Source organism: Colossoma macropomum, unplaced genomic scaffold (assembly GCF_904425465.1).
Source record: "Colossoma macropomum unplaced genomic scaffold, Colossoma_macropomum, whole genome shotgun sequence".
In the NCBI taxonomy this organism is placed as follows: domain Eukaryota; kingdom Metazoa; phylum Chordata; class Actinopteri; order Characiformes; family Serrasalmidae; genus Colossoma; species Colossoma macropomum.
Window position 1 is genome coordinate 32,396,498 of NW_023494785.1, and position 25,525 is coordinate 32,422,022.

Sequence of the window (25,525 nt, forward strand, 5' to 3'; positions counted from 1 at the left end):
GAAAGCAAATAATTTCACATATTTTCACAGTTTTCCAATTTCTCTTCTCATCTGATCAGTGAAGCAACAACGCAGCTTTTTTAAAACATAGAAAGTCAGCAACAAAAATAGTGTGTTTAAAAACAAATGAACATAGAACTCTGCATTTTTCTTGCCATTTCAAGTTCCAAATCGAAGTATCTCATCTGTTAAGAGAGGAAACATTAAGCGTCTGCACCACTGTAAAGCAAAACCATCACTTGAATGAACTACCGACATAATCCACTCCTGAGGACAAATAAAATAAACTTCAACATGAAAGGTACACCAGAGTGCTTGTCAATTCCCTGACAGTGCAAGAGCATGAAATGCTCATTAAGAATAGCCTTTAATTTAATATTATTTTAAAATAGTTGAATTTATTTTACCCTGTGAAAAGACAAGAATGTTGCCTTCTGTGAACAAATACTTTAACATTTTAAATGTTTAAGACTTTTTTCTTCTGAAAAGATTTTCTGTTTGTCTATTTATTTATTTACTTAACAAATAATAGCCAGTGACCACAAGATTTTAAAAAGCTCATTAAAATGCTCAAACATTTTTTTAGAATTTAGTTTATCAAAATACGTTTGTTGTATGTTATCTTATTTTATTAGTTGCCTGGGGTAATCATTAATAGTTAAGCGTTTAAAGGTCACCGTCATCACTATTCACTTATGTTAGTTTGTTAATCTGGACCTCTGAAGCAAGAAATTTGATGTAACTGGACCCTCCTGAGTTTTAGTTGAATAACCCTGCATTAAGCACTTGGACGGTCTTTATCACTCAGCACTTGCATACTGAAGTTGGATGGTCTTTAACAATAAGATGTGACTTACTTTGGTTTTTTATTTGTTTATAAGGCCCTCATCGGTCAGCTGCCTCTCCACATGGCGCAAATTTATTGTGTGTAAGTACAAGCTCTTGTCTCGTTCTTTCCAGTGATTGTCGTGTACTCCAGGTGCTGGTGTTTTTACTGAATTAGGAAAAACTGGTTTTACCTAAAGTGCATGACTGAGATTCAATAAATTGCAAAGTAGTGTTGAAAAAAACATTTTTCTTAATCTTAATTTATAAATACTTTTCTACGGTTTATCATTGCTTTAGTTGAGTACCTCACTGTTTGTTTTTAAAGAGTTTTTATTTCCTTATTGTCCATCTCTAGTTTAATATTTATTTATTTTATGTTGCTATTTTGTTTAGTGGACTGGAAACCTGTCCAGGGTGTTTTTCTGTCAATGACAGTTGGGATAGGCTCCAGACCCAGAAGCATAAGCGGCATAGATTGTGTGTGTGTGTGTGTGTGTGTTTAGTTTAGTTTCATTTTGTGTGCTTATTTTACGTAGATGATGTTGTTTTATGTTTTGGCTACATTGAAAATGAGAGTTTTTCTCAATTGTACTCCAAAATTCAATAATGAAAATGATGAATGAAACACATGGAAATGCCCTAGATCAGATGTGAAAAGATAGATTTTTGCATTCACACAGCTATAAAAACAGATCTGTGCCACAGAAAATCTAATTTGTGCCACTTCAGCTGGGTAGTGTGAACATAACCTTTGCAAGTTGAATGCAGAGTGAGATGGTTTCTAACTAGAAGTGCAGTCAGTTAATGTGTTGGTGTGTTTTTACCTGAAAGCAATTACACTGCCTGGAGTGAGCTGATCAAACACGATCTCCTGGACAAACTCACTGCGGCCATTTGTTGTGGCTTCTCCCCGTTTTACAATTTTGCTGTCCTGAAGCTGTCAAAACAAGAAGGGAACAGGTCTCACAACTGTGTTTTTGAGCTTTTCCTCTCATACACTGGTGTTCCCCCTTTGGCGCACCCTGGTGGTTATGCCAACTGATTGGGCTTTTATAATATTTACCTGCCCTGGTCTTGGAGTACCATTGACCAATGCTCAGTTTCCCAAAAGCATCTTAGCACAAAGATGAATTTTAAATGGTAGAGCAAGCATCATATTGAACACTTTCTCTACCAGCTAAGATGATCTTAATGATGGAAACTGGGCCCAGCTGATTAACAAGCGTTCACTGAGTTGAAGTGGGTGTGTTACAAAAACAAGGAGGGCAGGATTATTACAGGATCGGTTAGGAGACTGTGGCCTAGAACACATGTCAGACTCCGGTCCTCGAGGACCATAGCACTGCAGTGTTTAATGTTCTACCTAACTACACACAGCTGATTCAACTCATCAGCTAATTAGCAATGCTATGATACAAGCACTATCCCTCAATTCCAATGTTTTGATTAGATCTGATCTTTCTGCCTTGTCGGTCAGCCACATCTGGCTGTGTTTCAAATTGCATGTACTGTTCTCAATAGTACATCAAATTAGAACACCACCATTACTACTTTGAGTATACTATTTAGTATGGTAGTATGTGAACTGAGACAGCATTGGTCTTTAGTGTTAACGCACTGCCCTGAAACAACTCGTAGGCACACATCAAGAATAAATACATAAACTAGTGACACAAGCCTTCATCCCAAATACCTTCAGCTCTGACCAGCATTTGAGTTGTTAAATTCCAATCTGAAGGCTCTCATTAAGGATGCATGGCCACAGATCAGATATATATATTTGAAAGTGGCTAAAATCAGATTTGAAAAGATGAGATTTTTAAAGGTCCAACTTTGCCTGAAGCATATCAAGACTATGTAAACAATAAAATTACAGGTCATTATTATATTGAGGGGCACTTTTTTGAACTGGGGCCCATAAGATCCTGGTCACGCCACAGACTTTAGTGTGCACTCAAATGGCAGTTGTTGTTCCTCTTTTTTATGTAACCATCTATGGAGACATAGATGAAAAGCAATGAGCCTAGGTTTTGACAAATCAATTTACAGGTCCAGACCTATAATATCATAATATCATATCATTCATTACCCATCAAAGCTCATAGCACAAAACAAGCTGAAAAAGTTGATATGGGGGATTTTTGACTCATTTGTCATGGATTTGTCATTTGTAATGCATCACTGCCTGTAGCGTCACGTCTGCCTCGTCTGATTACGTGATGCTATCCTTTCCAGCTGATGTAATATTTCTACAGTACTCAGTCCTGACGCTGCTGGTCATGCTACTGTGACTAGGTTCAGGTTACCTGGAGGTGTTCCCAGAGCTCCACCGTGTATTCAGGCATGCCGTTAATGTACTTCTCATCTTTCACATATGACCCAGCATCTCTCTCCACCATGCGTGCCTCCATGATCACCTCTTCTATCTGGCCTGTGAAACAGAAGACCAGTGCATATGCGGTTACATCTGGGAGGTAATAGGTATCAATATTTACCTTCTAATGTGTGCAGATAAGGCATATTATATGCAAAAGGTGAAGTATTAACGGACAGTTTATCATGGGCCCCATTTCAATACTCTTTTTATCACGCCCTTGCCAACTGTGACTCACCACTTAGAAGTGTGTCACACCTATACTTTAGAAGCAGCCACTTGCAGAACAATGGGAGGTGTGGATTTAGAGTGGGAAAACACTCACCCTCGGCTAGGTTAGCCTCAGTGAGCTAATTAGCTAGCCATACAGAGTATGTAGGCATGTGCAAAGCGTTTTTGGAAAAGTTTGAACATAAAGTACATCAAGTTTGGGAATAATTGCTTTGTCTGGCTATAAGCCTTGGTTTAGATGTGTGTTGCATTGCTTTGAATTTTGTTGTTGCTAGCTGTGTAGCCTTTAGCTTGCTAACTAGCAAGATATCAGAGTAAAGTAGATTTCTGCTACTGAAATCAACACTCAATTCCTCACCCCTCCAAACTCTGCTGAGACTTGATCTGACTGGTTTATGCTGGTCATATATGCATGGTCAAGTATGGCTAGGTGACCAGCATATCAGCAGCCAAAACACAACATAAGCTGGTTTTGGTGTTGACCAGCATAACAGCTTCCATTGTTGCTGACCTGCATACCAGCATCCAAAACACACCGTATGCTGGTTTTGCTGTTGACCAGCTGTGCTGGTCTATGCTGTTTGTTCTAGCAGGGAAGGCTGATCTAACAAATTTCACTTGAGTGAGTAATTTACCTGCCCTTAAGATGGCGACAGGGATTCCCCTGAGGGGAAATGGTGAGGCCAAGTCGACAAGGGCCTGTTAAAACGTAGATGTCAACCCATACATTTAATGAAATGAAAAAATTCTTGTTTTTTCACACTTTTAGACATACAATTTAGCTTAAACAGTTTGTGTGTGTCTGACCTGGTATGAACATGGGAGAAACTCTCTCTCTGTAGTGGTGCCTTTTGGGGTTTTTGAAGGCAGTTCGAGATACAGTCACCACAGACCGGTGTGTGCTTGGGCAGTGTCTGGTTACTGCCACAGTATCTTCATCCAGCTGGTCTACATAGACCTATGACCCAGACACACCCCTTGAACTGTAAGTCTAGAACATTCTCACTCAAGAAGGTCCAAAACCAAACTCCTGTGACATTTAGGCCTACACACCTGGGTGAAGCCCTTCTCAGCAAGCTCCTTGTGGAGCCTGTTGAGTGCCAGCTTCCCTGCCATGATGCCTGACTGGAGGTTCACCTCCCCAGGAGAGGAAGGCAGGGCGTCAGCGTTCCACCTGGAGTACAGGCGCTCCTCCTTGACCACTGAAACCTGGGTCAAAGAGTTCAAGTGGACAGGTGGTTAACTGCACAACAATGTGTCGTCATAATGAACAATAAACTAGAGAGTCAGAGTAATTCAGTTTATCTGGTTGCCAGAGGTTTTACAATGCTTGTTAAAACATTTAGGGAGCGGCTATTTTAGCTGGAAAACATTTCTCCATAACATGTTTATATTGACAGATGGGGGGTGTAAAACAGGTCTCTTTATCTCCAGCAACTTGGAAAGTCTTGCTCATTTAAAACTTTGCCTGAGATCAAAGTCCCTCTTTTGGCTCTACTGTCCTGACCCTAATCGCCAGATAACCACATAAAAGTCAAGGCCAGCTGTGGTGATTGTTAATAGAGGTTGTCATAATAGCTGGAGGAGGTCATAATAGCATACTGTTGTGGTTTCTTTTATTTTAGTTTTTTTCTGCAAACCCTGTTCTTGGCACAGAAAAAGATTTACAACACTGTATAGTGTACACTGTATACTTTATACTACACTTCTTATAATAGCATACAGTACATTATCCAGTGTGCACCAATTACCATCGTGTACTGTATGCTTTATACGATGTAGCATCATGAGGATAACTCTGGCTGCATGTTTGATAATTTGGCCATGTTTCTTTACTAAGTATGTAATAGGCTATTTCGAACAGAGCCAGGGTCTGCAGTCTTCCTTACCTGGTGAGGGACCAGCTCATCGTATCCTCTAGTGCTACCTGTGGCACAGCAGGCCATAGACACGATAGCAGAGGTAGGAAGGCAGTCGTACACAGACCGAACCTTTAATACACGAAGAAGATAATACAATATATTTTCATAAGTGAACGCACTGAATGATTACTGTAAAGCATAATTCAACTGTTTTGATATGAACAAAGCCATGCAGAGTGGATGGAAATGGTGCATTCTTGGAAAATTTGCTTCTGATAATGTTAGTGGTAGATCTGAAAAAAGAAGTTTTCTTTAGGGACTATTTTGCCCTACAGCAGCCTGCATGTACCACTCCGACATGAACAGACTTCAAAACTGACATTTCTGAGGAATCAGGTAATTATTATATCATATATGTAACCATTTAATGAAATAACTTCTTGTGATGTAGCTTTTAGAGGCATTAAACATTAGACTTCTGGTTCCTATCGCCACCACCGTGAATAATTCTGTTTATAATGCCCCATTTCACATTAAACCACTCTGAATGACTTTGTTTTAGGTATACCTAAAAACCCTGACCTCCTGTGATTATAGTACTAATTACAGGCATACAACCTTCCTGACCAACCTTGATGGGGCACTCATTGTCATGGGTAATGTCCAGAAACATAGCGTGTGCAATGCCTGGAACCAAAGGCCTGATGTTGGGCTGGATAAAAGAGCCGACAGGCTCTCCCCCAAAGCGGTAAACCAGCCTGCCTTGTTCATGGCTGTCTCCAGCACTCATGGCCTCTAGAGCAAAACACAGCAATAGTCAATTTTTATTAGCTCATCAGTCAGCTGACCAACTAAGTGGAGGTGCAGAGCAGATGTACTGATGCATGAATAACACAGTACTGTGCAAAAATCAGAGATTACCTGTCATTGATTTACTTTCCACTCAAAACGGCAGTTAAAGAATTCATTTTTCAAGAGAGATTTCAAGAGGAGATTATATATAAAATAATGCTCTTGCAGAAGGAAGGGGGAAGGTCAATAAATGGTCAATAAAGGAAAATAAAGTAAAACAGGAGTTTCCAAAACTGGACTTCAAAAAATGATTAAAAGATATAGAGAAAATAAGACTCCTAACAACCATGCAAGATCTGGTAGACCACCAAATCTGTCAGATAAACAGTACATAAAGTTTTCGTCTTTTTGAGAGAGGAAAAGATCAAGCTCTACTCTTAATTTAGATCTGAAAAAGTTCACACGTGTTTCTGCCAATCCGTCCACTGTGACAAGACAACTTGACAGTCTGAAAGGATGTGAAGTTGTCAAGATGCAGTTACTGAGAAAAGAACACAGAAACAAAAGAAAGAAAAACATGCAAGGCAAACCAAAAAAGCTGCTGACCACCCCAGACTCCAGACTTCAACATCATTGAAAGTGCTTGGAATTAGTTGGATCGTGAGAAGTAGAAAATGCTACCAACTTCTAAGACTTAACTTTAGAAAAATATCCCTGCAAATTTCTTAAAAATGGAAAGCAAGACTTCTGAAAAGAATGGAAAGTGCTAATCAAGGCAAAGAGTGGACACAGTAAATACTGAAAAACTATTTAGTTCTTGAGGCTTCTGTGTAATTTTCTGTTAAGTATGTTTTCTGTTGTTTTTCTGACACTGAAAAATCAACAAACTGGCTTTTCAACTTTGAATAGAAATTAAATAATGAAGCGTGGACTTTTGCCCAGTACTGCACATCTATCATTTATGTTCAGGACAGCAGCAGCAGTATTAGCAGAATGGCAGGTCTGTGCAGTGATTTAAAATGCTGTTCTAAATGCAGAGGTCCTCTCCTTATTGCAAACACCACTGATGCTGCAAGAACCATAGACTGTGCTTTAGCTCAATAATGCTGTGACCTTCAGAAAGTTGAGCATCGTTTCGTTTTTGTCACTCTTACCCCGGATGAGGGAGGTAATGCCAAGCCGAGTGACAAAGGCATTGTCCAGCTCCTCGCTCTCCGTGAAGAGCTCAGCCACCATGTACAGATCAGGCCTGTGCTCACGAGCGCTCCTCAGCATGTACTGCGGCCAGACATAAACACATGCAGCCAGGCAGGGCAGGCAGGGTTCAAGCAGAGACAGTGATGGAGAGAAACACATAGGACACGCATAGAGCATTAGTGAGAAGGCAGGCAAGATGGAAAACGGCATTTTAGGCATAGGAGTTAAATAATTTAGTAGCAGCATTTAAAAGTGGTGGCAAACGAATGTGTTCACATTAGTACAATGGCAGAATGAATGTGTGCAAATGAAGCATATTATGCCAAATCAAGGAAACGAGATGACAAATGGTTTAGTAAATGTATTGAGTATGATGGATGTTGATGATTTGAATGTAAAAAAACGAGAGAAAGAACACAAAGAGAATATTCAGCATCATGCACAGATAAATGTCTCTCCCTTGGTACCTCTGATCAGACTGGTAATCCCAAGGCGATTAACAAATGTATTGTCAATCTGCTCGCTGCCCGTAAAAAGCTCGGCTATGACGTACAGATTGGGCCTGACCAACCGGGCAGTGGCTAACATCGCCTAAAGCAGAACATACAGCACATCATAATGGGCTTCAAATGAGTAAGGGCTCCCCTTGGTATATACTTTGGTGTATGTCTAAAAACTATGGCATTACTGTGCAAATGTCAGTGACCACCTTTCATTTATTTAATTGCCACTCAAAACCATCATTAAGTACAAGTTATTAATTTGCAGTTTCAGAAAATATGAAGAAATGTAACAGAAAAAACGTCTAAATGTAATATGAATGACTTGCTTTCAGTTTTTCAAAGATGTGCATATTTTTCCACGTTTCCAATGTTCAGTCTTAGGAGTTGGTTGCGTTTTCTTTGCTTTAACACATTCACAGCTTCTGATGTGCCAACATTCATTTTTTGCCTATTTCTTTTCTTAGTAAGAGCTTTTTGACAGCTACACATCCTTTCAGACTCATAGTGTTGAGCAGTCTTCTTATAGTGGAAGGATGGACAGAAACTCCTGTGGATTTTTCCAGATCTAAATCAAGAGTGGAGCTTGATTTTCTCCTCTCTCTAAAAGATGAAAGCTTTAAGTGCTGTTTATCTGATGGTGGCAATTCTGGTGGTCTACCATGTATTGCACGGTTGTTCGGAGCCCCAGTCCAGAGGTCCAGTTTCAGAAACTCCTGTTTTTTGGGGTTTTTTTTACATATTTCTCTTCTCATTTGTTCCCTTTCCCCACTTTATCTGATCTCATCAGAAATATTCCTTTAAAAAAAGAATATCTCATACTTAATGGCTGTTTTGGAAATGAAGGGCGGTCTCTGACTTTTGCACAGTACTGTACATACTGGTGTCTCAGATTCTTTGGCAGATATCTGAAATCCAAAGAACTATACTTTATTCAAATTAAAATATGTGTATAAAATAATAACATTTTTACATACATACAAGATATTACACTACAAAACTAACTGATCACACAGAAAGGCTCAACAAGCCGGTAACGTTACCTCAGCCACATGTAGAGGTGTAGAATGGCAGTTGTCCAGCCGCACACCACAGAAGTGTTTGGCTGTGATCTCTGTGTACTTCTTCATGTGTGCCCACAGGTATGGACAGTCCTCAGGCTTATCGCCATAGCGAAGCTTCACACTGTCGCCCCAGCAGACCAGCTCCCTCCTCAGGTATACATTAGAACCTGTTGAAAGGAGGGACAGTCACAGATTAGCGTGGTGAAAGATTAAATCTACATATTATTGCTCTTCCTGCTGTTATTTTTGTAGATAACAGCAGCTACATTTCTATCCAAATGATTTTGTTAGGTTATGATGTCTGTATGCTGCATCTCACCTGTTTCTGCAAAGTTCCTGAGAGGATCATCTCCCATCACCCACCCATTGTGGGCCAGGAAATGACAGGCATCATCAGGGCTCTGTAGCAGGAGTTTCTCCTTCTCCATGGGCATGTCCTCAAAAGGGAAGGTGAAATATCTGCATTAGAAGAAAAAGAAAGTGAAATCTAAGGACAGTTCACTAAAAAATGGTTAATGTGAAGCATCATATGCTTACCTTGTCACCAAAGGGTGTTTTCTGGTGACAGGTCCAAGTTTGGGACCATTAGCTGCGAGACGTTCATAGTGCACAGTCCCTATGATGCAGTTTATAGCCTAAAGCCAACACATGAGTTTAAATACACAGATAAAATGTGGAATTCTATAGAACGTGAAAGACTGTGGAGATGCACAACTGAACTGAAGCAGACCTTCTCGTGATGGCCCTGCATTTCCTTATAGCACTCCACATTTAGCTCCTCCAGACTCTTCTTAAACCAATCACAGCACACCTGGATTGCTGCTGGGCCATTCCTGTTGATTATTAAAAATCACTGAACCTAAAAAACACTTTTCTTTTCCTATTTTTTTTTTTATTTAGAAAACAAACATTCAGTTTTCCTTAATGTGAAATGTGAAATCCCAGTCTTTTTCTCAGTAGTTAGATTTAAATTTAAATAAATGATTTATGGGCAGTCAGTTCAAAATTCAAATTAGTCACTGGATCTGGTGTTAAGTGTGGCATGCTGCAGATTAGTTTGTATATTATGAATGAGCTGAACCAGATGCCAACAAGAGCTGAAAGAAGCGGCATGAGGTCAGCGCCCAAGACCCACACGTCAATGAGAGCTGCAGGGAAGCTGCATGAGTTCATGTTGCCAATGCCAAAGCATCACCTGGCTCTTGTTAAGAGCAGCATAAGCACATGGGCTGAGAGGGTGAAAGAGAAAACTTGGCTGGCGGCTGGGCTGCTAGAAGTGTGGAGAAGCTTGGGAGGCCACACCAGGGCGTCCATAGTGGGCTCTCGTTAGTCCTTGGCGCTTGGGCATTGGCCTCATGCTGCCTCTCGCTGGCACCTGCCACTGTTCTTGTAGCAGATAGCATGCTACTGCAGTAGCTTAGCATGCAACAGTTTCACCACAGTAAAGGTTCATTGAAGCCCACTGAAACCTCAGTGACGCAAATTTAGAGAATAAAACTCCAATCTGAGCGAGTAAACCTGTGTTTTTGTGCATGGAGCTGTTAGCCTAGGCTACTTTCGCTCCACATTCGACTGTGTTCACTAGAAGGCAGTGTTAGCCAAGTGAGAAGGCCTAAACAGCTTTACACGCAACCACATAGAGACAGTCTTGATTCGCATAATTGTTCTTAATTATATTTATTAGTTTTTAAAATCTTTGCATTCTTATGTGGAGGTTTAGGGGCGCTCCAATGCCATTGTAGTAGTTTCTTAGGCACAACAATAATGCATAAAAATATGTAACAATTCATGATTCAATATAGGTGATTTTTTTGTGTTTTTATTTACGACCTTAGTGGAACTTAGAGGGCAGTGTGGAGTAATTTTTGTTTATTTGATGATTGTTAACACCTTTAGTGGACAGTGGTGAGTAATATTTGCTTATTTGATGTTTGCTAGTTAATTGCATATTTGAGCGTGATATGTGTATGTTATCAGTTGGGAACTACTGAGTATCGAAGCAAGATAGATAATCAGCCTGTCTGCTCACTTTAGGCTTGCATTTTAATAGTTTCTGACCACAGGGCCATTGCAGACAACATATTATTTGTGGTATGGTATGTGGTAAGGGTAGCGGTAGTGGTATGTTATTGTGTCTGGTGCGAGTGCATCGGACACAGTGGTGTTACTGTAGTTTTTACAAACACCAGTGTCACTGCTAGGTTGAGAATGTTCCACTATCCAAAAATATCCAACCAGCAGCAGCGGTTTATGGGTCAGGTGTTTATGCAGGCTACTATTAAACTTCCCCTAATTATTGCCTGACTTAGTACTGGCAGGCAGAGTCAACACTCATAAGGCGCATATCATTTGTCCATGCATATTAACACCTTCAGAGACTGCCTGCCCAATCCCTCACGCTCTGGGAATATGGCCAACTGCAGTCCCTTCTGACCACTGACCAAGACCAGCAGACCAGGCATGTCTAAGGATAGACAACTCACGTGTGTCTGCCAAACATCTCCAGTGCCATCTTCATGTCCACAGTGTTTCCGAAGCGTTTGTACTGCGGATCCTGTATGATCTTCAGCTTTTGCTTACCCTTCACTTCTGGCCCGTCTGGTTTGCCACCTACACCAGACCAACACAGTACAATACCAAGTATTATAACGTGTGTTTATGTTGGTGAAGTTGCAGCAGGACAGTCAGAACACTCACCAGCCTGCAGCATCTTCTTGAACTGCTCTACTGCTTTGTCTACGTTGACCTGGAGGAACTCCCACAGTTTCAGTGGAGAAAAAACATCCTTCGGCAGGAGTTCTTGAAGAGTCTGGAGACAGGACTGTGGTTCAGTTTTCATACTGCTCACCAGTTCATGAGCATATAGAAACCAACCAAAGAGGTGAAACAGCTGAAACCTTTGAAACAGCCCTGAAGAATCACGATTAAAGATGTGCACTTTATTCATGGTGTGCTTTTTCTCCACATACAGCCCCTAACTCTGGAAAGTGATTACTGATATTTTTTGAATACTGAGATCATTTGAAATCCCATGACAGGTAATCTATGATCACTTCCTATTCATACTACATTTAACAAGTATTCAAAGAGCCTAATCTAAGATAACAGCCCAGCTGAGATTCCATTTCAGATTCATCATAATGTTATAAGAATATAAAGGTCCTTAAGCCTCAGATATGCTCCCAGATAAAAAGTAAATGTAAAATCATGTGGGTTACATTTGGATTTTTTTGTTTTGTTTTGTTTTGTTTTTGTTTACCTTGTTAATTTGTGTGCCTGGTCATATAAAGCACAACTAATCATGTCATGTAATTTAAAAGACAAAATTCATCATCATTCATCAAAATGTAATAATGCCTGCCTTGTTTGAGTTTTGATTATGTCACTGTGATCCAGCAGGGAGGGAAAATAATATTAACCAATAATATCATGTTTCACCTTTTACTCCCTCCCCTCCTACATACAGTACTGTAAAAAAGTCTTCAGAGTACATAACCTGTCAAACCATTTATATGGTCAGCAAGGTAAACACTAACATTGCCTTTGTTGTAATAAACATGAAGTAAGTTGACAAATTCTGTTTTTGCCTGAGAAATATTAGGGAAAGACTTCTGGTTCAATATATTTTATCACAACTCTAATTTCTTTAAAATATTTCCTAAAGGTGCTTGAATCACTGAACTGAATCAGCGAATAGAATTGCCTTGTAATTTATTGATTCAAAACATTCCCAATTCACAACTATCAACTAAGCTATATTATATATAGCTAAAATAGCGATTTAGTTATTTGTAGTGTACTGTAGTGGTTATTTTCAGTAATTTCAAAGCAGTGCCACCCCCGGTCATAGTTATAATGGACTGATATGAACAAGGATATTAAGTGATGATCTACATTATGGACAGGAGGTTCTTGTTTTCAAAGGTGTTCAAAAAATCAAATAAAGTTATGCAAGATAGAGAGGAAACCAAAAAGTTTCTCACTACACTCTCAAAGCTAGCTTTGTTTTTTCAGTCAGAACTGCACAGGCTCAGCAGACCACACATAATGTTACTTTCAATGTTAGTATAGAAAGCTCAAGTGTTGGGGTAATTACTCAAAAAAGCCAAAATCCATTACATGTTACTAATCACTTCTCTCAAAATATAATAGGATTATATTACTTATTACTTCCTGGAAAAGGCAATCTCTCTAGTCACTACTTTACTGCTGCATTACTCTGTACCAAATAATTTTATCTTGCCAAAATAGCCAGATAATTTTGCTTAATAAAATTACTGAGCTGAAAAATGCCTAGAAAAAAAGTATATAATCAAAATGAACTCAGGAGTCCATTCTTGCCTAAAGCTCCATAATCACTAAATCCACCCCAGCTCTATCATCAGGCCATGGTCAACCAACTGAGACAGTGATTTAGTGTGTGCTGTGTATGTATGCAATGAGAAGGGGCCCAAGCAACTCTCACCTTAAGCTGCTTCTCATTCTCAATAAGGGGCCTCACGCCGCTGTCACTGTATTTGCCCTCCGCAACATCACAGCTAAAATGCCAAAGGGCTCTGTCCATTATCCAGGCAGGCTTCAGGTGGGGAGAGTTCACCAGGTTATAGCCACACTCTGGATGAAGTCTTAGCCATTTGCTGTTAGCCGCTGTTTAGAAAAACAATGAACACAATTAGCATGAATGGAATAAGGTTATAAAAAGATATGGGTATGCGCCATTCTATGTTTGACTGCAGACACGCCGGCCAAAAAAAATAAAAATAACCATCACTACATCTGCTGCAAACATGCTTAACCACATCCTACAGTTTGTAGTTGTCCACTTTAAAGATTAGGAAAATACCCTTCTGATGATGTACATTCAAGGTGGGAGAAACTTTTGAAAAACCACAACTGCTTCGTGGTGGATTTTTGGGAGTGGGCTATTTTGAAACTTTATTATTATTATTAGTAGTAGTAGTAGTAGTAGCAGTAGTAGTAGTAGTAGCAGCAGTAGTAGTAGTATTTTTAGTATTCATGTCTGTAAGAATCTGTTAGCATGTACACTGTAAATAACGTATATTTTCAAAGTTAGTATTTATATTATATTTAAATGCTTGGTATTTATATAGCGTTTGCATAGTAGGAATTTCATTGTGCAGTGTTACTGTCTGTACAGTTTTACTGTCAAAATTACTTGATATACACTATTCCAGCACACTTCAAAACTTAAAGTCCATACAGCCCGTATTGTATTCACCCGTATGTTCATTTGTTTATTTGCTGTAACTCAGTCGGTTTCGTCTGTTAGAACTCTTTGGGTAAACTTGCAAACTGTTAGCTAACGCTAGCTAGCTAGTTAACCTAGCTTAATTTGAATTAAGGTTTCTTTTAGCTAACTTACCAAGCTTAACTTCGTTCCTTTTAGCAGGATAAGATAACTAGCCGTGCTAACCAGTGTCAAGCACAGTAACTTAAGTTTTTTTTCCCTAACCTCAAGTTATCGTGTAAACTAAGTAGCTAGCTAACGTTAACCTTAGCACGGTAAGCTAAGTCGGCTAACGCTAGCTAGTTATCTACGTTCGTTAGCATTTAAGGTTAAAGTACACAGTAAGATAGACGCACAATGTAAGCCCAGTACTCCCTGTCCATAATTTTATCAGGCTCAATTTTATCTAAGCTTCAAATAAACTGAATTAAACATTAACATAGTTGTTGTTTTAGCTCAGGACTTTAGCCCACAGCCTCACATGACATGATTAATCGCCCTGAACTTTTAAGATGTTTAAACCTGTCTTCTTGCACATATTTAGCATTACATTCATGTGCCATTTATAGATCTAGACAGAGGATCCCCTTTAAGCTTTGGTGTGGATAGGATTTCAGAATACGTGCAGTCGTTTGACCTTCTGATCACCGACACCTCACTCGGTAGTTTGAAAGCCAATTCCTTTACCATGGCTTTACTGTACATGTATATTTGTATTGCACATCATGTTGAAATTGGAAACATTATAGTCAGCTTTTTTGAGGTCAAAAAAAAAAGGATGCACTCATTTCCTTGACTGCAAATACACAAAATCTTGAAACTGGTAAAGTAAAGTAAGTTCAAGCCAAGCAAATCTAACTTAATCACATTAAGATAGAACAAAGTTAAAATATGTTCTGCAACATCACAGTTCCAGTGGATTGCTTTTTTCTTTATCAATTTTATTTTACAAGAGCAGGGTCTCACCTTTAATTGTTCAACACATTTTCTGGAGGAAAAAAATCTGGAAAACAGCCCAGTACAGTTTTGGGTTTGGGCTCTTGAGACAAGGAGCAGCAACAGGACTGACAATTCATGACCCATGCAACATAGTTTCAAGTAAATGGCTTGTTGGCTAAACATAGCCTTTCTTTTTTATTTTTAGATTTTTAGCTAGATAAACTCCTCATAGTAACAGTGATACAAAATCAAGCTAAAATTTAGGATGAAGGCCATGCCTTCCAATCGAATGTCCTATACAGTTTCATCTCTAGCTTCTGTTTCCTATGACAAGGTTTTCTCAGTCCTGTCCTCAGACCTATCTCTGCTCATCAAGGGTGGTCCGGCCTTCTAGCTTGAAGCAGAAACTGCCCAGAACTCCAGCTCTAGTTCTCACAGTTCTCTCCCCTCCATCAGTCAAACACTCTCCTACTACGAATACGATATTGAAGGTATGGTTCAAACTAGCAACATATGAGTTTTAAGGTCAGAAACATTTGGTATTTCAAACTGGTGGAGCCTCCATTTTGTCAAGGTGATTTCTGTCCTGGAGCCCCCCTTACATTCTAACACAGTTGACCCATATTGTTAGTCAATTGTGATGCCTGTCATTAGCTTCATAATTGGCTAATTGGGTGTTTCAGAGTGAGGAAAGCCATGAAAAATAATGCTAGCACTGCAGATACAGGAAGTCTAATTCACTCTTCTATCAAGGCTGATGTTAGCATCAATGCTTGCATATCTCAAAATGAAATCTTTTTAATAAATTAATCCTAAAAATCTCCCGTTATGTGCAACATAACTTACTTTTTTTGCAAGAAGAGAATGTGAGTATCCACACAATAAAAGATTAAAAGATTACACTTGTACAAAATACCAGTATTAATGAATATACAAGCTGTGTGCTAATCAAATACCTGTGAAAGCAATGAGTACACCTTTAAGTAGCTGAATTCACTAATTAGATGAGTTGTCTGGATCCTTTTGGACATGTAGAGTATGTGCGTGACCCTTTCTGCTCATCATTTTATGCTCAAGCCTTTAGCTTGCACCATTTGGGGAACTGCTTAAGAACAATACATCTGCACTTTCAGTTTAACATTGAATTGAATTTGAGGTTCAAAATTACTGCAGTACTGCTCATAGAGTTGGAGTGCTGACCAGGATGCGGGTCAACATGTCCTTGAACTTAAAAATGTCCCACAAGGACATTTGGTTTGGCCCAAGAAAGATGCCTTAACCCCCATCCCTCAGCCAGTGATAGCCATGTACTTCTACACAGCTTCTTATCTTTTTCTTGTTTTCCTTCTAAAATGTTATTTTTGAACTACTTTGGTAATAAAACATAAGCAGTAATAACAACACATAAGAGCTAAAAGACTGTGACAGGTGGTTGTACACTGCAGGGTGCCTTGTATGTAAGGAAACCACTGGAGTATTTAAAGAATACAGTTCCTCCATGTTTACTGGCAACATCTGAAAACCTAAAATGAGTTGCTAGCTAGCTGTTTAGTCTTTTGTCCCTCTGCCATTAGCCTCACAAGACAAAAGGTTTGGCTACCCCTGATCTAGAGTCTTTATCAAGTCTCCCTCTGATATCCATATCCTAATACAACCTCTGCCCTCTTTACTAAAAGGCTAATTTGTGGTCAGCCCAATCACGTATTGCTGTTTTGGGATGAGCCCCCATTACATGTAAAGTATTTTTAGCATCTAAAAGGACAGCATACAGATGCGACCTTCATTCAAAACAAGATCGGTTAGGAAAGTATTCCATAAGCTCACACTGAACAGAGTGTGGATATCCTCTGAGCACACTGAGAGGACAGATGAAACACGGTAATGTCAGGGATAATGCTGGACTCCACTTTTAGCTCCCCACTGTATCAGCGAAATGTCAAAAGAGCACAGCATTGTCACACAGGCATGAGCAGTGCTCCTGTGCTGGCTGAGCTGATGTGGAATTCTGACTGTCAGATTGCCAGCCTGGTGAACAGATCAAACAGTTTGGGCCATTTTTCAATGATGACATCTCCCTCTCTGGGAGATGAACTGACAGAGCTGACCTTCAGACGAACAGTCAGTGACACAGAGCTCCAGAAACTGGGAGCGTGATGCAACCGAGAGCAACACTCCTCTCTCACTCCACATGAGCCATGTTTTGGTTTCAGCTTGTACTCAGCTTGTAAAAAGATCATGGGTTTGTTGCTTTGGGGAGAAGAGTAAAGTAAAGCACTGTTTCTCAAAGCCTGAGCTGTGGGATTAAAGGGGCAAGATCATGGAGTTGCTCTGGATAAGAGTGGCTGTAAAATTCCTTAAATGTAAGAGGAACAGTCTAAACAGAATCGTACCTGTGTGGTTGTACACAACGTCAGTAATGCAAAGCATATTCCACTCTTTCCTGATCTTTTCGATCAGGTTCCCTACATCCGTCCACGTATAGTTCTTCCCCGGAGGGGAAAATTCTGGGTTCAGCTCCAGCTGGTCAGCAATGGAATAGCCGGACCGCGACTCTCCCAGCTTTTGCAATGGCGTCAGGTGAATCATATTGTAACCTGAGTGAAAAGAGCAGATCCTTCGTAACAGGACAACAAATGCTGTTAAAATCTTTGGAAATCTTTACAGGTGCAATTAGCTATGGGAATTTCAACTTGACACACTGCCATACACTGTGTTGATGTGTGGTGCACAAAGTAAAACACTATAATAACTAAGAGATTGACCTAAGATTCAACTAAGAGAGTTTATATTGACATTCCATAAACTGAATCATGAAAAAAAGTGGAAAACCAATTTTTCTTAGTTTTAACTGCTGGACAGTGTTACCAGTAGCTGCAGGACTAACACAAATAGTCCTTTAGTATCAGTCTTGTCCCAGTATCAATATTAATCTCAATATTGGTGCATTTATGACCACTATCATGCTGTGTGTGTTCTTCAGACTCTCACCAGTTTCCTTGGCTACTCTGAATCTGTCTAGCCATTCATCCATTGGACCCAGGCACTTGGACAGATAAGTCTGAATGGTGATGCTGTCCAGAGGCAGAATGTTCCTCTCGTGGCCCACACGTAGCACAGGATCCACCACAATGTAGCCCCCACCTGTCTTCTCCTCATCCCTGACAGTAAAGTTGGGGCAGACAGAGATGTTTTACACATATCTACAGCCATGTGAACGTTTCAGGCATCGTAACACAAAGATCATTGTAAAGGCCATGGCACACCCAACAAACACCATCACTGGTATTTATCCTGTTCCAGAATAATGACAGTCAAAATGAACCAGTGTGGATAAGAGATAGAACCTTCCAGAAACTCTCAACATGATACACCAGAACGTCACTTAGATTGTTCTCCCTAATGGTTTCAATTATCTTTATACACTAAAACCTTTATTAAACTGATGAAAGTGAAAGAAAAATGCAAAGTGATTCGAAACAAGGAATCAAACAGCTTGTCCACTCACCCACAGCCGAAGTAGTACTGATAGGAGCCAGCGATCTCAAGGTCCAGTTTGCAGTACTTGTCCGAGTCATCCTCCCTGCCTGTGGGGTTGATCCACTCAAGTACGCAGAACTCCTGGCTGTTGAACTTTTTCCCCCTTGCCGGGTAGTTGGTGTGGACACGAACGCGCTTCCCCTGCAGGGTCGGCCCCAGACGGAACTGGAGCTCAAAGCCTATTCAAAACAGCATGTGAAAGAAATACATGAACATGAGAGACAGACCTTCTTTAGGAGTACTTAGAACAGTCTTTCTCCTGTTCTTAGAAATTAGTACTTCTTTTTGTGACAATTCAAATCACAAATCTAACATTACACTTTGTCAGTATATTAGGAACACCTATGTTTTACCATTTAATCAGATACATTTGCCACATAGGTGCACTTTGGAGGTAACCCTGCTGTGCCTGTACACTCGTACCAGTGACACACACGCCACCATGCTGTTACCATGTCAGTGTCACTAATGAGAAGGGTTCCCCACAAAAATAATATCTGGTCTGTGGTGGTCCTATGGGGGCCTCTTTTGAATGACAATGGTGGCTAGTAAATTGCAAAGCAACAGAAGAGCTACAGTCTATAACTGCACACCTAGGTGTACTTGATCAAATACCCAATTAATGTAGATATAAGGCAGCTGTACTCAAACATGTCTGCTTCTATCCTACAGCGGTGCAGTAGTAGTCTCTGAGATATTCCAGTTTAAAGACTAGGAAACTCCCCTCTGATGAAGTATACTTAAGGTGGAAAGATCTTTTATAACTATAACTGCGCTGGAGTGAATTTTTGAGGATAAGCTTTTTGCAATGATTTTTTTTTACTGGCTTCTGAAGGCAGAAGGAAACAAGAGAGCTAACGTTATTAATAGGAAGCTGAATTTATTATTGCAGCTATGTATAATTGTGGTAATTTCTTCAAATCATCATTACAATGGAGAGATACATCCACTTGATTTCTTTCTTCTGGATAAAAGGCTAAAAAAACTGTTTCTAGTGTCCATATTGTGCTGAATAAAGATAGAATCTTTATGATTTTCCAAGTCCAAGGTGAGAGTTACACTACTGCTAGCTTGTTTGTATTTAGCCTATTAATCAGTGGCTAGCAGTCATGATTGGTTGACACCACAGGGATTTCCAGAGGTTGAATGTTTATTTTTTTGTAGTGAGGGAACACTGATAAGCATAAACATGACAACCATTGAAACTGTGAATTCTGAGGGATTCCACAGATTTTTCTAAATTTCTGCATAATTAAATGTTTAAGATGTAAACAAAGTCATTCAGCGTGGTTTGATGTGAAATGCTCAGTTCTAGAGAAACAGAGTCAGAATTGTTCTCAGTGTTGGTGATACGAACCAGACGTCTGAAGTATTTAATACCTCTAAAAGCCACATCACTGAAAACTATTATACAAAATTGTTACATCTCGCCTAATTCCTGAGACTGTTTTGCTACAGTTTACTATGGATTTGAGTTAAGGTTTTTCAAATCCATTCATGGTGGAAAGGTTCATGCAGGACATTGTTGGGCAAAACAGATCTAAAAGAAAACATATTTTCTCATGTTTACCACTATTTTACCATCATCACCCTTACAAATAAAAACATGTTGGTTCACTGATGGTTTTGGATTGGATCCATTGTAAAGTCAGTCAAGTAAGTGTCTCTACAATTTCAAATTAAATCACTCTGAATGACTTTGTTTACATCTCAACTTTTGAATTATGTAGATTTCTGATAAATCAGTGGAATTCTACATATCACTGGTTTCATAGTAGTTAAGATCAATAATTTTATAATACACATGCACTTTAGGATGTTTGACTGCAAAGATCTATATGTGAGCCTACACATCAGTTCTTCACTTAAACTACATGATGTACATATTATATTCATAGAAGTTACCAAATAATTCAGTATAGGTATTGGACAATAAGTCTTAATTTTAATAACTGATTACTCTGACTGTGGTTTAAAGGGTTAACACAGCTTGGTCAGAGCTGGATCGCACCAACTGCACAGTCAGACGTTGGAACAGGACACAAAACGCAAAGAAAACCCACAGCAGTTTGTCTGCTAATTATGTATCTAAGTGATATTTTGGTCCTTACAAGATACGCTTAGGTAATGCAAAATATGTGACACATAAATCACCTCCAGCGTAAGAGGCTTGTGTTTCAGTAAGACTCAGATAGACTGACTAGTGTAAGCAAAACCTAAGCTTAGTGGCACGATCTGCTGCAAATCAAGCCGTCCAGAGCAGCAACCAGCATTTCCTTCAAAGCAAATATCTACCTTAAAGTAACTGTCTCAATAGTACAGAAATCCACTGTTAAGGCTGGACATACCTTGTTCCAGGCGAAACAGAGTCCTGTCCAGTCTCTCCATGTCATTCAGGAGGAGTACCCTGGTCTGTGTGCCGAGGAACATACTGCCTTTCTTTTTTTAGGATGCCCTTTAAACGCGGGAAATGTTGCCTCTGGACTGTCGTCCCACCTTGAACAGGAACACAGGCCATATGATAAATATTGACAGAAGTGGACAGTGAGCAAGCATGACCACTGTTTACATAGAGAGCCACATACATGTTTACAAAGCATTGCCTTCAGTTACTTACCTTAACATGTGTCACTAAACTGGAATCAGACAACAGGAATCAGGTAAAAACTATTTGTTAAATGACTTTTAGTTGATTTTCTAAGTGAACATAAATGAGCACATCCACTACAAAGAACACGCATTTAATTACCGTTTAATGATTTTCACCTATTGAGAAAAAAATAAACATAAAATGTGACCCATGCAAAAGTTCCAACACATTTTGTATTTGTGTTTAATTTTCCAGCATGTTAAACTTAACAAATAAATGGAAATTGTGCACTAAAATTTACAGAAAAATTCTCTGTAGAGGATGTATTAACTTGTTTTCCCTTAGAAAATCAACAAACCATGTCATTTGAATTGAGTCCTGTCCTATGAAATATTACATTAGCATGCATTTTTCCCACAAAACAGCTTTTATGACATTCATCAACAGCAGAATCCTGTTAAAAGTATATGTACCCTACCTGCAACATCCAACTTACTCTCATCACCAGATACTCGCAGATTTCTCAGTGGGGCTGCTGTCTCCTCTCCTTTAAAAAGGTCATGCATCTAGGGTGACATACTTTTCTTGACCCTAAATTTAGCAGTCCACCTTCCAGGTTGCAACCCACAGGTTTCCTTAATAATTTATGCATGGATAGCATGCATTGGAAGTGCTGCCCATATGAGGCATGTAACTCATGCACACATTGTTGAATATCATTGCAGTTGGCTGTGGTGTAGAAAAAAGACACTAAATTCACGAGAATGTAAGAGCTGCTTCATTCAGGCATGATTACATCAGAAAGGAACGTGATGTAAGCAAATGTAAGCAAACGTTACTGCATACAAAACCTGGTTAAACAAAACATGGAGAAAGGCTTTAGTCAGAATCAGAAGGACTGTAAGTACAAATATTTATTAAAAATGAACATAACCAACCGAACAGCACGGGGTGATGTTTTCGAGTAGCCAGTGATGGATTAATTTTAACATGGAGTGAAAGTGTACTGACAGCTGAAGGTGAGAGGGGCAAGAGTCATGAGGTGTGACCAACGGATTCAGTGTTGACCCAATGGCACTGATCTGGTAAGTGTAATATTCTGACAATGAGATTTCACACTACAGTTATCAATTGTGGTATGAAGACTCAACTGTGGACCCACTGATTGGCAAACTGTTCTGTTGGTATGACCTGCAAGCCAATCCTATGCAGAAGGCAGGATATTATATCCTGGCAGTGGGGGTGAGGCTAGCAGGAAGCTCTGGCCTTTGCTAAGCCACACATTCCTCCACAGAAAATGCTGAGCAAGAAGACTTCCCATTCATGTGGTTTCTCTTAGACCAGTGGTTCCTCACCCTGGCCTTGAAGCACCACCAAGAACACCCTGATTTTGCAGTTTTTGTACACATTTCATTTTGCATTTATGGGTAACAGGCCATTCCAACATAGTATATTTATACCTGCATTACACAAAATGTATTGGAATACAAGCTGCATTTCTTCTTAGTTGGTGAAAAGGTCAAAGCCAGACACCAGAACTAGCAGTACTTTTTAGCCATTTGTGGCCAGGTGTTCTAGAATTTTCCTTGCTCTCCCTCCATCACTCAGCGCAATGCTAGCCAACGTGGGTGTCTGTTAGCTGAAGTAACAGAACTGTCAGTTAGCGTTATCTTCCAAGTGTGTTGAGGTGTATAATGATGTTGCATTAGGTGCAATTCAGAAGCATGTTAGCCTTCACTCTCCCAGCTTGATGGCATTGTGTGATGGAGGAGACCTAACTAGAGGGTGGATTTTGCTATGACTAAACTGGGGAAAAGGCCCAAGCACAGTAATCATCTAGTGCTCACTGAGGTCTGCCCTTTATTTGGAACTCGGTTTGCTCTTTTTAAAGGTGCAGTGTGTAAGATTTTGGGGAATCTATTAGCAGAAATGGAATACAGTGTATAAAAACATGTTTTCATTAGTGTATAATCACCTGGAACTACAAATCGTGCTTTCATTAGCTTAGAATGAGCCCTTAATATCTACACAGGGATCAGGTCCTCTTCTGACAGAGGCTGCCATGTTTCTACAGTAGTCATAATGGACAAAGCAAGCAATGGCTCTAGAGAGTGCCTTTCACGTTTTTACATTATAGCAGCAGTTGGATTACCTAGAAAGAAGAAGATTCAGTGGTTGCTGCCAGTGCTGGCTAACCATTTTGTGTAGTGAGAGGTTTATTTTTTATCACAAGAAAAAGCCAGAGAGGGTGAATCCGTGTTGTCAAAGAAGCAAAAACATGACAGCCACTTTAGGTTCTACTACACGCTGGGTAAGGGAGGGGTGAGGGAGGGTTTCATATAATCTGACTGCTAGACACCACTAAATATTACACACTGCATCTTTACAACATGAATCCACAGTGGATTTGACATGCTAGCTGCATGCATGAAAAAAGGGCTAAGCTCCCATCAGTGTTCAGCAAAGAGAGACTGGGCCACGCAGGTAGGAGATATGTTCATTTTATTTATTTGTGTCTATTTTATTTTACCTTTGTACAATTGAAAATCTATAGGACCCCCATACAGTAAGAGATACATCTTGTGGGGCATCTTCAAAATAATCAGAACAAGAGAAAAAAACAAAAAAAACTTACAGCAGAAGACAATACTGATCTCTTAATTTATACATGTTCCTTCATAATTAGAATAAACTTCACTTTACAATTTTATCCTTCATTACAACAAGATTTTTTTTAATATTTACTGATATACTAAAATTAGTATTCTTCATGTTTTCTAAGTGACAAGTGGAGCTCCTGCTCAGCAGTGAAATGTTTTCTTTGGACATTTGGAAGTGTGAGTGAGAATTCACAAAAAGTACTTCATACACATTTTTTTTCTTTTTTTAAAGGTCAGCATTTACTGTTAGACATGTTAATGATAGTAGTGTGTGATCAGTGCTACTGGCGCTCTTTCTGCAGCTTTTAAAGACGATTGACGGAGATAGCAAGAGAGAGAGAGGAGGAGAAAGGGAAAGAAAGAATGAGGCACTCGCACACGCTAGTTAGCAGACCCAAGCTTCTAAAAGGCAGGAGAAGGCTGTCTGTATATTAGCACTGTCCTTTGAAGTGGAAAAACAGAAACACCCCTTTTAAAGCTCTGAATGGACTGTACACCAAACCCTGAAGCACAGGACTGGACCACTTCACTTTATTACGGAGGGGGAGCTGCAGTGTTGAATTCTAATGTGTAGAGCAGATTTCCAAAAAGGAGCAAGAGCAATGAAAAAAGTCAGTGTGGTCAGACCCACAGCACCTCAGGCAACATCATCAGGCCGCTCATAATGACCTAGGACAGAGGTTCCCAACCATCAGGCTGCAGACCGATACTGGGCCCAGGCTGCAATAATGCAGCAGTGAGCAGATTTTTATTAAAGATATTGTCATTATTAATACTGTCTTTTCATTTAAACCTTGATTCATGCCATTAAAATGTAAAAGCTGTATGTAATTAAAATATATTTTGCTAGCATTTAGCATATGGTTGTAATATGAGAGGAGACTGTAGGAGAAAACTCTGAGAACTTGAGCTGGACTTCTGCACAGCTACCGCTTTAAGCTAGAAGGCCAGACCCCCTTAAGGAACAGAGGTGTGATACAGAGAATATGGAGGAGACGGGGCGGTGGTGGGGTGCTACAAGTTTGTCATGTGAAACGGAAGGTAGGGATGGGTAATTTAATAAATGCAAGAATGGAAGGAGGATGAGCCTCAGACATAGTCCTCCTCCCGAACCGGTTATTTCATAATTCCATATGGTGTATTTCACATCTCTGTACCGTTTGTGCCTGTTGCCCTCAACAAGTGCAGTAAGTGGCTAGCCAGTGCAAACTGAAGAAGCTGTTTCAAGTGTTTGCATCAACACACTTGTGTAAGGTGTTCAGCCAGGTAATACTCAAAACAAGGCCCTAGATGGTTTAGATTAGCATCACATACCAGAGAGGAACCCTCAGGGACATTTAGGCCTTCAGAGAAGGCCTGATGGATTCTGGAAACTAAAAAATACGTATATCTGTAATTTTTGGATTAATCAATAGAATCATGCTTGTATTTAAATTCTGCCAGTATTACAGTATGACTACTGTTTCATTGTTAAGTTCTGGATAAAAACAAAATGAATTAAATAGATTCTTGAAACGCCCAACAGTCAATCACTGTTTTTCTCTATGGCATCTAGATAGATAAGCGAGCTCTCCTATTGGTTAGGACTCAACAAAAGATACCAACCAATTACGTTTCTATTTCCAATAGGAGGGACTACTTTCATGTAGAAAAAACTGACAGAGAAAACGAGTGGCAGAGTAATCAGTGCGTTGTTAGAAATG

At 39.7% G+C, this 25,525-nt stretch overlaps 1 protein-coding gene and 1 long non-coding RNA gene across 5 annotated transcripts in view; one reads left to right on the plus strand and one right to left on the minus strand.

The window, feature by feature from the left end:
• The window catches only part of LOC118822010 (glycogen debranching enzyme-like), a 36,249-nt gene extending 13,920 nt beyond the window's left edge, over window positions 1–22,329 (minus strand). For 3 of the 4 annotated variants that reach the window (XR_005008394.1, XM_036590779.1, XM_036590799.1), the window contains exons 1-19: window positions 21,641–22,329; window positions 20,921–21,068; window positions 18,541–18,751; window positions 18,024–18,193; window positions 17,426–17,629; window positions 13,314–13,495; window positions 11,546–11,657; window positions 11,332–11,458; window positions 9,579–9,681; window positions 9,386–9,483; window positions 9,168–9,307; window positions 8,828–9,015; window positions 7,752–7,875; window positions 5,927–6,090; window positions 5,323–5,424; window positions 4,487–4,642; window positions 4,241–4,391; window positions 3,135–3,259; window positions 1,653–1,765 (exon numbers count right to left, since the gene is read on the minus strand). Coding sequence is in view for 3 of the 4 variants with exons in the window: in XM_036590779.1 (XP_036446672.1) it covers window positions 1,653–1,765; window positions 3,135–3,259; window positions 4,241–4,391; window positions 4,487–4,642; window positions 5,323–5,424; window positions 5,927–6,090; window positions 7,752–7,875; window positions 8,828–9,015; window positions 9,168–9,307; window positions 9,386–9,483; window positions 9,579–9,681; window positions 11,332–11,458; window positions 11,546–11,657; window positions 13,314–13,495; window positions 17,426–17,629; window positions 18,024–18,193; window positions 18,541–18,751; window positions 20,921–21,002 (2,552 nt within the window). In the remaining variant the exon portion in view is untranslated. Of the gene's footprint in view, window positions 1–1,652; window positions 1,766–3,134; window positions 3,260–4,240; window positions 4,392–4,486; window positions 4,643–5,322; window positions 5,425–5,926; window positions 6,091–7,241; window positions 7,366–7,751; window positions 7,876–8,827; window positions 9,016–9,167; window positions 9,308–9,385; window positions 9,484–9,578; window positions 9,682–11,331; window positions 11,459–11,545; window positions 11,658–13,313; window positions 13,496–17,425; window positions 17,630–18,023; window positions 18,194–18,540; window positions 18,752–20,920; window positions 21,069–21,640 lie in introns of all 4 variants that reach the window. The other variant, XM_036590789.1, reaches the window with a different exon arrangement.
• Window positions 680–6,648, plus strand: LOC118822052. The gene is made up of 3 exons (XR_005008398.1): window positions 680–928; window positions 3,212–3,302; window positions 5,274–6,648. It is a non-coding gene; the product is annotated as an uncharacterized LOC118822052 (long non-coding RNA).
• Window positions 22,330–25,525: the final 3,196 nt, after the last annotated feature.